General features: G+C 45.6%; 1 protein-coding gene across 13 annotated transcripts in view; it reads right to left on the bottom strand.

Annotated features, from left to right (window-relative positions):
• Positions 1–13,261, bottom strand: part of LOC139545742 (myocyte-specific enhancer factor 2C-like) — a 94,536-nt gene that overhangs the window by 28,414 nt on the left and 52,861 nt on the right. For all 13 annotated transcript variants that reach the window (XM_071353837.1, XM_071353839.1, XM_071353840.1 and 10 more), the window contains exon 3: positions 11,076–11,279. In XM_071353837.1, coding sequence (XP_071209938.1) covers positions 11,076–11,279 — 204 coding nt within the window. The remainder of the gene's footprint in view (positions 1–11,075; positions 11,280–13,261) is intronic.

Below are 13,261 nucleotides of genomic sequence, written 5' to 3'. Positions count from 1 at the left end.
TTATGTGAGATAAACAACTTCTTACTGGTCACGTTTCTGACTGAGCCTAGATAGTGTCATTGTCTGGGTCCAATATGGTGCGCGCGCACGCACACGCACACACACACACACACACACACACACACACACACACACACACACACACACACACACACACACACACACACACACACACACACACACACACACACCATACCAGTGTGTGGCAACCTCTCATCCATGTGTGCGAAAGTGTGTGGGGTGAGGCCACAGGGCGGAGAGCAGAGCTCCCTCACCATTACAAAGTACCATGCTCAATTTCACCCGAGCAGATTGGTGAGAGCAGCCCATTGTGAATGACTAGGAGCTATGGGGAGAAACAATGTCCCTTCCCATCACAGCTAACAAGATAGCAGGGGCCATGAGAAGGGCCCACTGTGGATTCATGCCCCATCGTCATGTTACTGCACTCTAAGCACATTCACAGATGCCTTGTTGGTGGCAGCCAGCGGTGGGATACAGCAATAGAGTGCTCGGACTGCTAGCTCCCCCTCTCTCTATTTCTCTCTCTCTCAGCCACTTGTGCAAGTGGGGGAACATCAGAGAGATCAGCCTGGCTTAGCTTATTGGAAGCAGATGGCAGACCAAAGACAGGAAGGCCACAGTTTCATTAGGCGTGGTCTGAACATGCCAGTACCATGTAGAGAGAGGGGATATGCCTAGAGATAGGTGGTGTGTGTGTGTGTGTGTGTGTGTGTGTGTGTGTGTGTGTGTGTGTGTGTGTGTGTGTGTGTGTGTGTGTGTGTGTGTGTGTGTGTGTGTGTGTGTGTGTGTGTGTGTGTGTGTGTGTGTGTGTGTCTGTGTGTGTGTGTGTCTGTGCATCTGCGTGTGCATGTGTGGCAATCTATTGGACCCCGAATTCAGAATCCTTTTTGGTTATAATTTGTGAATCCCACTGCAATGGGGTTGAGGCGACGTTTAAAAAATGAATAAATGCATCAATGACTCCTCAGTGATTTGGCTGCTTTGAAGCCCCCTGGTCCTGGTATTCTGGAACACTATAATCAGGAATCAAAGGCTGGCAGTTAGAATCCGTTTGGTAATATCGCTCTCCAAAGTGTGCAATTACAGCTGTCTGGGATCACCATACTGGAGGATGAGTTAAACGAAAAGCAGAATACGAAATGGACAGAGTGTGTTTTCATGTGTGTGTCCTCTGCGAATTCATTTTCATCCCATTCAAACTGGGAAGGGGACATGGATGTGGTGCTTTTGGTGGAGTGGTCATGGAGTCCAAAGAGAAACAGGAGTGTTTCAGAGACAAGTCTCAGCCACTATACAAGAGGACTGTGCTGTCCATAAAGAAGGAGCAATCATGGCCCAAATCATGTCAATGTCAGACTGTATCAGACTGTTAGCAGAAGCAGCATCTTCAGTCAGGAGGACAGTGTGACCATTCACATTGAATCACTCATAATGAGCCAGCCACTATAAAGGCACAATGCCAGCACAGTGAAGATGGATAAAGAGGACACTTATACCCCAATCTCTACTGTCCTCCCCTCCTAGCCCCCAGTGTTTAAAAAAAAAACTATGCAGGGGACACCAAGAACATGTATTTGACCAGTAGGAGAATAACTGGACTTACTGTACCCCCCCCCCCCCCCCCCCTAGCTACATAAGGGCTGGTCATGAGTGATTGGTTCTGGCTGTAATGAGTGAGTCTACTCCCTGTCGTCTTGACCCCCCCGTCCCCCCGTCCCCCCCCGTCCCCTCTGTGGCCCACCAATCTTCAGTTATCGTCTTTTGTCTCTGTGTCGCTTATCGCTTGGTGCCACAACAGGAAAGAGGCCCGGAGGCCTGGTGGGGGCCCTGAGTAACAATGACCAGCCGTTTGACCTCTACGCTGTGACCTTGAGTTTCCACACTCACTCCCTGCCTCCCTCCCTCCCTCCCTCCCTCCCTGTCCACAGCCACCATGGGAGGGGCATGGCAGGAAACACCAGCTATAAAAATAGATATTCAATATTCAAAGTTTTCCACAAATAGATTTAAAGAATAAGGCATCATTTCATCTTAATGACTGGCGTGAAGTGTTTTTGGGCTGTGTAGTGAAAAAGCATGCGCTTGGCAGCGTGGCCTCAGAAGTGGCCTGCCACTGCACTACTACTCCATACCACAGGGACAAAATATTGGCACATTTCAAAAGGTCTATTTTAAAAGGCCTTTTGTTGTTGTGAGTACCTCAGACTTCCGCTTGTATGGACCTCAGAATGTTTGTGATGATCAAAACGCTAGTTGTAGTTCCTAGTCAGGAGTTCTGCTTTTCTGGACTGGCTGTCTGTCTGTCTGTCTGATGTGGAACAAAATGCTGAGCTAAGGACTGTAATCAGCATGCGCACACTGCCATTTTGTCTTGTGCTTCTCCCAAAAGAGGAATCTAAAAGCAAGCTAGACTTTTATTGTTGTCTTGTGTCTGTCCCCTCACAGTCCCTGCCATTCCATAAGACGTTGTTTAATCTTTTTTTTTTAAAGGTAATTTTGCAGTTTGCTTGAGCAATTGAAGGGAGCTCCACGCGATCATGGCTCTGTACAATACCGTGCGCTGCCGTGAACTCATGGCGAGGAGAGGTTTCAGCTTATCTTTAGCATGCAGGCCTCATTATGGTTCCACCAGCAGGTTGCCTTGGCCGTGGGGGTGGGTGACATCTCTCAGATTTGTAACTCCTGCTAGGGGTGATTACCTGCCAATTAACTTGTGTGAAAACGACTTGACATTTTCAAGCCCCAATGGAGGTGAAGCTGCCGTTAGTTCCCTTCTCAACCCTTGTGACAAATGTCATGAAGCCTTACTCCCATCATGACTTTAACTACCCCTTGAACATTTGACTACCTGAAACCTGATGAACAAATCATAGAGATTTGTCTACGTGTGACATAATGCGGCAGGTAGCCTAGCGGTTATAGTGTTGGGCCAGTAACTGAAAGGCTGCTAGTTCAAATCCTTTGAGCTGACTAGGTGAAACACCTGCCAATGTGCCCTTGAACACGGCACTTACTTGCTCTGGATGAGAGTGTCTGCTAAATGACTAAAATGTCTGATGCATAGGAGTGTGTGTGTTATTTTCTGTCTGTACGGGTTGAAACAAGGCTGCTCATAAAGCATTATGAACTTCAAGAAAGCTGTGCCTTTCATTTCTCTGAGAGGAGAAGAAAAAGACAGGGAGTCTAAGAGAGAAAGAAAAAAAGCTGTGAATGAAATCCTTTATCCCGAGGATCAAATGTCTATTGGCACCACTGGGTCTCTGACCACCCGGGTCATGTGCATGTGGTCTCTGGAGGCAAGTGTTCACGGTCGTCCCTGTGAGAGAGGGAGACTGAATGAACAACCTGGCGCTTTGCGCGCACACACACACAGCTATTCCATGCCTATTCTTCTCCACTCTCATAGCCAGCCCCGCCAACCAAGCACTATATTTAGCTCCGCCACAATCTATTTTTAGACCACTACCGGTTTTTGAGGCATTTATTGGGAAAAAGAATGACAAAAATAGAGAGGGAGGGAGAAGGGAGAGGAGTGGGGCCTCCCAGTTTGGACATCTGAAACATACACATTTTAACGTGGTACTGCTTGAACTCCGCAGCTGTTTATAATCGCAGGGAAGTGCGAGGAAAACACAGACTGGAGTGGGGGGAAAAAAGAGAGAAAAAAACATACGCAAATGCTCTTGGGACAGGGGGTTTAGGGAGGGCTGACTGGAAGAGTACAAAGAAATGCCTCAGTTGGTGGAATTCATGACGTGAAACCCTGGGAAGATGTTTCACAAGCATGTAATATGTGGCAGATAAAGATGAAATGGCATCCCGGTCTTTGTTTTGACCTATCCCTATGCCGCTAGGTTGCCAATGTCAGAAGGTTCATTGACTTAGGCAGTCTAAGCAGCTTCCGCCCTTTAATCCTCAACTCAGGTTGAAAAACAAGCAGCGTGGCTGATCTATCCACAGCCTCTTGCTGACACACCCTCTGTCTGTCTGTCTGTCTGTCTGTCTGTCTGTCTGTCTGTCTGTCTGTCTGTCTGTCTGTCTGTCTGCCTGCCTGCCTGCCTGCCTGCCTGCCTGCCTGCCTGTCTGTCTGTCTGTCTGTCTGTCTGTCTGTCTGTCTGTCTGTCTGTCTGTCTGTCTGTCTGTCTGTCTGTCTGTCTCTCTCTCTCTGTCTGTCTGTCTGTCTGTCTGTCTGTCTGTCTGTCTGTCTGCTTGTTCTGTCTGTCTGTCACAGCACCTCAAACACAAGCCCAACATCAACCTGGACAGCTGTAAGGCAGCGTATCATAACTTCCTTATTTCTCCTGGACGTTGATATGTGTAGAAATGGGGGAGGTAAATTAGTGCGGGCATTTAAACTGGAGGAGTTTACAGCAACCGGAGGAGTTGACAGCAGGGCTCTTTGTTAGGCAGAAGAAGCAGTCATTGAGCAGCAATCCACAGAGAAAACTCCTTAAGGCTAATGTTCTCTCTGCTGTTTAGAATCCAAATAAGTACATAGAATAGCACACATGCTCGCAAATATTTTCACAAGAAATAAGGCAAGAGCACACAGGCACTTTGAAAGGGATATCACATGCTCGGAGTCTGTTGACGTGCAAGAACACGATGGAGAAAAAAATGCTTTAATTAAGTCGTAAGGAAAAGTTTGGAGGCAAATTAGACTGAACGCAGATAATTAGTCTCCCTGGTATTTATAAATGTGGGGGGAAAAAATCACGTTTCTTTGCCAAATGAAATGTTGTGCGAGGCATATAATAAATGTGTGTGGATGTTGGTACATTTCTCTTTTTCTCTCTCACGCTCATGCCCTCCCGCCTCCATTCTCTCCTGCTCTCTTCTCTCCTCCCTCCCTCCGACGGACTGACGCTGGGCTGCAGTCACACCTGTGCTTCTCCTCACACGTCTCGGCACACGGGCGAAACATACGCCGGCGAAACATCGTGAGTGAGCTTTACTGAATCTCATTAGCCAAGCAGGTAGTCATTAACAGAATGACCTTTGGAAATAATTACCAGCCTGCCTCCCTCCCTCCTCTCACCATCCCTCTGCTCCCCCTCTCATTCAGAAGTTCCCGCTAGGTGAGGAGAGAGAGAGTGAGAGAGAGATAAAGGAGAGGGGAGAGGGAGGGAGGGTGGTCAGGCAGGCCCCCGCTGCTGCTCTTTAAGATTAAAGGGTGAAGTGAACTCTCAGATTAGGTTAATCTGGGGTGGAATGGGATTGGCCACTTGCCCTCCTCCTCTCCTGGCTGGGGGCTGTGCCACGTGCCTATGTGGCGCCCCATGTGAGTCCGTGGCCACTGCTTCGGAGCGTGGGGCACTAAACTAGGCTGAGGTTATGACCATCATCACGGCCACACCTCCTACCATCCCCTATCAAGCCAACCCCCACCCTCCCCTCTAGGCTGGTACTCAATCTATACCCTCCAGCGCCATCTGAAACGTGTGCTCTTTGTTTCACAGAGGAAAAACAAACACGTTGTGGGATGGGGATTTGGCACAGGCTGCACAGAGAGTGTGTCGTTGGACTGGGGCTGTTCGATTGCACTGAGCGCCAGCCACATTTGGCTTGGCTCTGTTACCCACTAGAAGTGAAAGGTCTTTCATGTGCACTGGCAATTAAGAATCCCCATATCCATGTCATAAATCTCCAATGAGAACTCAGAGAAGAGTCTTGGTGAGGAGGTATAAAAAGGAAAGGATAGATCCATTCTCCTGTCATTTCCCAACACGGCTTCCCATTTCTCCACTAATGCTGCTCACATGTCCAGGAAACCGCCCTGGCAGCTGGAGAGTATAGGAAATCTATCTGTGTGTTGGAGCTTTTCATCTGGAGCCAGCGGCAAACTGCACTATAGACCTGCCAAGAGGAGACTCAGAGGGCTGTTCGGACAACAACACAACCAGATAGCCTAGCTGTGTGTACACTACGCATGTTTTTTTTAACATTGATTAAATTAATTAATTCAAAAAATTAAATATTAATGTCTTTCACTTTAATTATGTGGACCTTCCCAACTTTTGTCTAGCATCTGATGCAGTCATGTAGGACTATTTAAATGAGAATCTAAAGAGAGTTTAAAAATACTAGAGTCCACCTAAATCCTTCAATGGAGGCAACTAGAAAATACTCAGAAACAGATGGGCCTATCATGTTCCAATTGAACATCCATGTTCCATTGGATTGGATCATTAATCTCTTGTTGCCCTGACTGCTGTGCTCCAATCACAGTAATTGGCAAGGAGCTGGTTTCCTTTGGTTAGACTTTGGTGGCCATCTTGATTCAATTTTCCACAATGCTTGTTCATGATATTACAGTTTGGAAGCGTTTTTCTCTCCCTCCAATTGATGGTGTCAAAATGGTTAAAAACACAGAATGTTGCTGAGAACAACATTGGTATCTTGGTCTCTTTGGTTGTACATATATTTGTGGTAGTGTCATCCTCAGCTGAGACAGTTTCCCCTAAGTGAGTCATCTAGCCATTCACAACCCCCTTCTCTATCTCCCTCTTCTCTTTCTGTCCTCTTCTCTCTCCCTCTTCTGTCTATTTCAATCTTCTCCCTCGTGGATTAGCATCAGGCACATGGACAGATAGAGATACTTGAGTAGAGCATGTCCCTTTGCCCTTCCAGTCTCAAAATTGCCCTTTTCGGTGGTGGTATAATTTCCCCCCAATTTTGGGGGGAGGTTGTAAATAATCTCCGCCTTTGTGGGATCAAGGGATCAAGTGAGTCAGCCTTTACCTCGATCTTCAGTAAGGCACTTGTGCATCATAGACATCAAATGACTTAAATTAAAGTTAGGAATGTGTACCGGGGAACGTATCATTCTCCGCAACCTGACTTCAGGCGAGTAAACTCCCTCTGCTGGAATCAGAGTTTTCACAAGCAATTTGATCAAATAGGTGGCCCGCTGAGGCAAATTGGTTATTAAAAGCACCACAGATGTCCATCTTATCTGTTATGGAACCAGAGGCTGTCATAACCTGCTGGGTTAATGAGGGGTTGGAGTTTTGTTTGAAGAGATTTGACTCTCTTCCAGTAGTCATCTGGATTCCCACCATTCTCAGATACACAGTTCAAGAAGTATAGCAATTTTGCTTTTCTAACCAGGGATAGACATCTATTTCTCAAGCACCTGAAGGACTACCAGTCAGACGTAGAATCTGTCAGCCTTAGCCCAAGCTACATTTCTCTCTGAAGATAATCGGATAGTTCTTGCGTGAACCAGGGATTAGCTCTATCCTTTACCCCTAGTTTGCTTCTCTGCAATAGAGTTGAGCAAAAAAGTTAAACAATTTAGGGCCTGATCCAAGTCAGTGATATCTGACACAACCCCCTTTCACACAATCACAGATCAGACTAGAATTGTATCTCATTGAAATTCCTATACTTTCTTTTTGTAATAATGCGAGGGTGAGATTTCGGTAGCTTTGCATCTCTTATGCAGGCAATTGGGACAATGGTCACTGAACTCATGAGCAAAAATTCCATTGGCTGTTTACTTACAGGAGTATTTGTCAAAATATATCTAATATTGTAGAATTTTCAGGGTGTTCAAAGTTGGGCCGGGTTGGTTCAGTTATCAACTGAGCTAGATTTAGCTCAATGCAGATATCTTTCAGCCTATCAGAAGCTGGGATCAACCAATCCAGATTAAGATCACCCAAAAGTAATAGTTCAGATTTAGCATAGTTAGATAGCAAGTCAGACAATTGGCTAAGGGCACATGTTGAGGCAGAGGGAGGGCGATAAATTCCCACTGGTATAAGTTGGGTATTATTATAATTTATTATATATATTTTTTTTATAGAGGGTAGATGAGCTTTAATATTGCAGATAGATTGTGGCTTCTATACATTTAATTGTCTGAATCATAATGGCTGGTGAAATGGCAGACGAGGTCCAGCATTTTACATTTTTTATAGTAATGGTAGGCTACAGTTGTAGGATCGTAATTTGAGCCTGTTTGCTACAGCAGGAAAAATATCCTGCTACAAAAGGAAATGTTAATTCTTATATGGATTATAATTCATGGACATTTTCGTAGGGGTTAATACATTTTTCGTAAAGGGAAAATCAAGTCTGAAATTTCTAAGTGGAAATTACCAACTTCAGAAGCTTCTTTAAACCTCAAAATACACTACATGTTCTCCTGCAACAGGGTGATCAAATTAATATCTTACATCTGTACAGTATTTCTTACAATCTTTTATTTTGACTGGAATTGTGTTGGTCATTGTTCATATGTCCAGCATTTATTCCAGTTCAAAGTAGTTTTGCAAAATACTTTACTGAACAGATTGTGCTGCGTTCCCCTCTTCTTGTAATAATTGCTCAATGAGTCTGTGACCGTGATTGTGGGAATTTTGTTTTGGGGGGGTGGTGCCCTTTTTTTGGTTTAGGCACATGCACCCCAAAAGGTCTGTGCACGGCCCTGATTAGCTCGATAGCAGCTACTGAACAAAGAGTAAAGTTACGGCCAGATGAATGAAGAATAGAAAGTAGAAAAAAACAGAGAGTGAGAGATAGGGCCCTGGAGTCCCTTTTAAACATACTGTAGCTGGAGAGGCTGTGCAACCCTCTCAGTGCCACTCTCCCAACAACGCTAATTATCAACCAAAGACACAATAATTACATAGAGCTTTATTGCTAATGTAGCAGGCCTGTCTGCCAGCCGCCCACACGCTGCACTGTGCTTCTCTACCACTGCCTCTCCTCCCACTACACCTCAAGGCACAGCAGCCCATCGCAAAACACTGAGATGCTCTGTTTGTGTTTATATCTGAGGAGTTGCAGATCTATAGTCATATACTAATATCAACTACATCACATGGTAGTCTATTGCTATCTGGTCTTTGGCCTAAACCCTCCTGCTCCGACCGGCCCTCCCTGTCCTACTGTCCTCCTGTCCCCATGCGCTGCACTTCCTACCCAACAGGAAGACTCCTTTGTCCCCCCCCACCCCCCTTCACACCCACCCACATCCTCCACCTGTGACGTAACTTAGCAGCGGCACACAAGGCTTGGCAGGAGAGATCCACCCCCCCCCCGTGCTCGCGGGTGCGCTGCGGCCAATCCTTTTAGCACACCGCGGCTAAGGCTAAGGCCTCTTCAGATCGATTTCTCCCGCTGCGAGTCGAGTCTGAGCGAGCGGAACCCATGTCCACCCCGGGATCACAGAAGCCAGCGCCGCAGCGCTCCCCCGCTCGACTCTTCAGCGTGCTCCTCAGACACAGCTGTTTACGCGTTAGCCATCCTCCACTCGGCTAATAGAGAGCTTCAAAGCCCCTGCAGGTCTGGTCACGGGCGCTTGTTGAAACATGTGACGGCTCTCTTCACGGTCTCTGTAGGAGAGACTATTACACCGACTACAGTTGCTGAAGGGCTTATATGCAGAGACTGGATATGTAGGCTATGATATGGATAAGAGGGTCTGCTAGATGAGTAAATGTGAAATGAATAACACGGAGAGAAGGCTTGTTATCTTTCTGCGTGTAGTTGGACATGATTTACATGCCACTGCATGGAAGGGGAACTAGGGTACTTCATAAGGACACAAGGAGGCTTTGGGGGTACTACATACAGTACATTACATGGAAATCCTATATTATAGATGGGCCGTAGCTAGGCCTACTGGATAAAATGTGTTCTTAAAATACATTCCACTACTTTGAAATGTATCATTTTCCAGTAATGAATAGATAGCAATGCATATGCCCAACGCATTTAACCAACATAAACTAATGCATCTGGTACAGTTGCATTTGCAAAGTACGAGTAGGTTTGAAATAGTAAGCAGAGCATATCTTAAGGCTACCAACATGATATATAGTACATGCCTTCCTTAAATGCATTCTATGCTAATGAATACGGTCTGGTGTGTCTATGTTTTCATCATTAATGTGGATAATGCTTTGAGTGCACGGTCTTTTGATAGAAGCTACTCTAAATAGGATATATTCCTTTTTTAGTTGACCACTTGAAATGGTAAGTATATGGCCTGTATGCAACATCAACAACAACAATGGAGCATGCATTCATTATTCTGTGTACTCTTTAATACTTTTGAGTGGTCAGTAAACTTCACTAAGAAATAACCCTCTTCTTCTATTTTATGTCTCCCTAAAACATAGTGATCCTATACTTCTGTGTCAAGGGTCCCTCTCACATGTTACCTTTGTGTGTCTGTGTGTGCAGCCAGGTATGTGTGTCTGTGTGTGCATCCAGGTATGTGTGTCTGTGTGTGCAGCCAGGTATGTGTGTCTGTGTGTACAGCCAGGTAATGTGTGTTTGTGTGTTCAGGTGCCTGTGTAGGTTTAAGAGGGAACCTTTGTGTAATCTTAAGTCACTGTGTGTGTGTGTGTGTGTGTGTGTGTGTGTGTGTGTGTGTGTGTGTGTGTGTGTGTGTGTGTGTGTGTGTGTGTGTGTGTGTGTGTGTGTGTGTGTGTGTGTGTGTGTGTGTGTGTGTGTGTGTGTGTATGTGTGCGTGTGTATGCGTGTGTGCATATGTGTTTGTATGTGGGCCACCAGGGTCAGGCAGATCAGCATGGTGACCGTTGTGTAACCAGGGTCACGTTGGTCACGTTGGAGCATGTTGGCCTGTCCCTGTGGGCTGGTGCGCGGCTCACCTGACACAGCCATTTAACGTCCTACTGAGCCAGGCTTACATCACCCATGTCCACGCCACGGCGACCTAGGATAACATGTCCCCTGGAGCACGAGTCACAACAATGCCAAGGGGACACTAACTATGGGCTAAATCTCACAGGGGCAATAGGGCCTTACCGATGCCAGGGGCTATAGGGGCCTTACCGATGTCAGGGGCTATAGGTGCCTTACCGATGACAGGGGCTATAGGGGCCTGTCTCTATAAGAAAGAGCCCAAGGGATAGTTGTCTGTACACTTTGGATGGATGCCTTACGCTTTTGTAGTCTAGATATGACCCCAATGGTCATTGAGTATCAATGTGTGTATGTATGTGTGTGAGTGAACATGTGTGTGTGTATGTGTGAGTGAACATGTGTAGTGTGTACGGTGTCCGGGGACTCACCTCCACGATATCAGAGTTGGTCCTGCTCTCGTGGGGCTCGTTGTACTCCGTGTACTTGAGCAGCACCTTGTCCATGTCGGTGCTGGCATACTGGAACAGCTTGTTGGTACTGTTGAAGATGATGAGGGCGATCTCACAGTCACACAGCACGCTCAGCTCATACGCCTTCTTCATCAGGCCAAACTTCCTCTTCGTAAATGTCACCTAGGGAGAGAAAGAGAGAGGGAGAAAGAAGAGAGGAGGAGAGAGGTTTCAGGGTGAACGGCTGAGGGTGAATTTAGGGGGAGGCAGGTTTTCAGCACTGGAATGTGTGTTGTGTTTTCCTTGTTGGGGGTTTGAATGGGGGGATTTCAGTTCTTGTACAGTACACCTGACCAGACCAGACCCCACTGTGTCAACACCAAACTGGATTTTCCCACATGTGATCCTACGTTTGATTATTAACACATTTCATAAATACATCTAATTATTTTGTATTATAGAATAAAACACCATCCTCGACCTCTTTGTTTTCCTTCATAATGTGTGAAGAAAGGAGAAATCTGGCGCAATCAGAGCTTTTCCACTCATAAATCATGAAACTGAAGCTGCATGAGAGAATTTCTCAACAGTCAGGGCTGTTCTCCACTGCGACCTCCCACTGAGAGGTTACTGCAACAGTCCATCTACTCTGGCAAGGGGAAGAAAAAAAAGAAGCCGAATAGAATTTTAAGGAACCGAGAGTGATCTGTCTTATAGAGATAATGAGCCAGATCAGTTTATCATCTGTGGGCGACATCAAAGCATACTGCACTTTATTATAGAACATCTGAGTCTTTATATCGACCCTTCATACGATTGGAGCGTATCAACCGCTCGCTCACAAACACACACACGCACACTAACTCCATTGTGCGCTTGCGAGAGTACCGCTAAGACTTCTAATAGTCTTAGAGATGCAACTTTGTATTGGTAAAAATAGCCCAGGGGTTTGCTCGCTGAGTTTTGTTTTATATAGCGCCTGAAGCACCAGGTAGATATAAATGTTGCTCCACAGAAACCATGCAGGCAGTCTTCACATATAGGAACCTTTGTGTGTGTGTGTGTGTGTGTGTGTGTGTGTGCGTGCATGCGTGCATGTTTGAGGCCCAGTACCTCAGCACATCATCTTGAAACACACACACACACATAAAAAGGTACCTTTAGGTTTCCAAATAGAACCATGCAAGTTGTTTTATTCATGTGTCTGTTACCTGGCCCTCCATGATGGGATAACACTGCTCAAATCAAATGAAATATTCAAAATGAAGTATTAGTCATACGCCGAATACAACAGGTGAAGGCTTTACCGTGAAATGCTTAATTACGAGCCCTTTCCAAACAATGCAGAGTTAAAAGGTAAGAAAAGGGGGGAAAACATGAATGATTCATGGGGCCCTAGCCTGGTAGGGTTCCTAAATGTTTAGAAAATTATTTGATTATCATTTAAAAAATGTTAGACAAAAAGAAATCTGGGATGAAAATTAAAACGAATAACCATAATCAGATCAGGCATTTTTCTGCGTGATAGCTTGCTGCCTACAGTGGACTCACTCGGCTCAGTCAGAGCAGTAATTATTAACATGACGATGATGAGCTACCAGCTACGGCTAGCTAATTAGCTATTATTTAGATATTATTATAACTGTATTCCCCAATCTTTGCGTGACATTTGTCAGCTAGCTAGAGTAAAATTAAAACCTAAAATGTAGCCTACCTACCCATACTGTAGATGCCACTACTACTACTACTGCTGTAGACAAAGATCCCAGCGTGTGTCTACTACATGAAGTTCAAACAGCGGACCTTGGAGGGGAGGCAATTGTTTTGTAGCAGTAGCAGCATAACTAGACCATTTTTAAATTGTAAAGTTCGGCACATGATGACTTAGACACACTTAAATACGTATTCTCTTTGATATGTATATTATTAACACGTTTTTTCTTTCAGTAGTAGATTTTTAGTACGGTAACCTTTTGTAGGAGCAAACATTAAACCTAAAATCCCCTTTGTTTACTCACTTCCTAGTGCCAAGAGAGCCCCAGGTAGGCAGAATGTCAGCGGAAAGCTGTCCGACAGACTCTGATGCAGAGGAGAGCAGGGAGGAGGAAGAGGAGTTAAGGAGTAGCAGCAGTGCCAGTGGAGGAGTGACAGAAGAGATTGAACAA

The sequence above is a fragment of the Salvelinus alpinus genome, chromosome 19 (assembly GCF_045679555.1).
Source record: "Salvelinus alpinus chromosome 19, SLU_Salpinus.1, whole genome shotgun sequence".
In the NCBI taxonomy this organism is placed as follows: Eukaryota; Metazoa; Chordata; class Actinopteri; order Salmoniformes; family Salmonidae; genus Salvelinus; species Salvelinus alpinus.
This window is presented reverse-complemented; position numbering and strand designations above follow the sequence as displayed.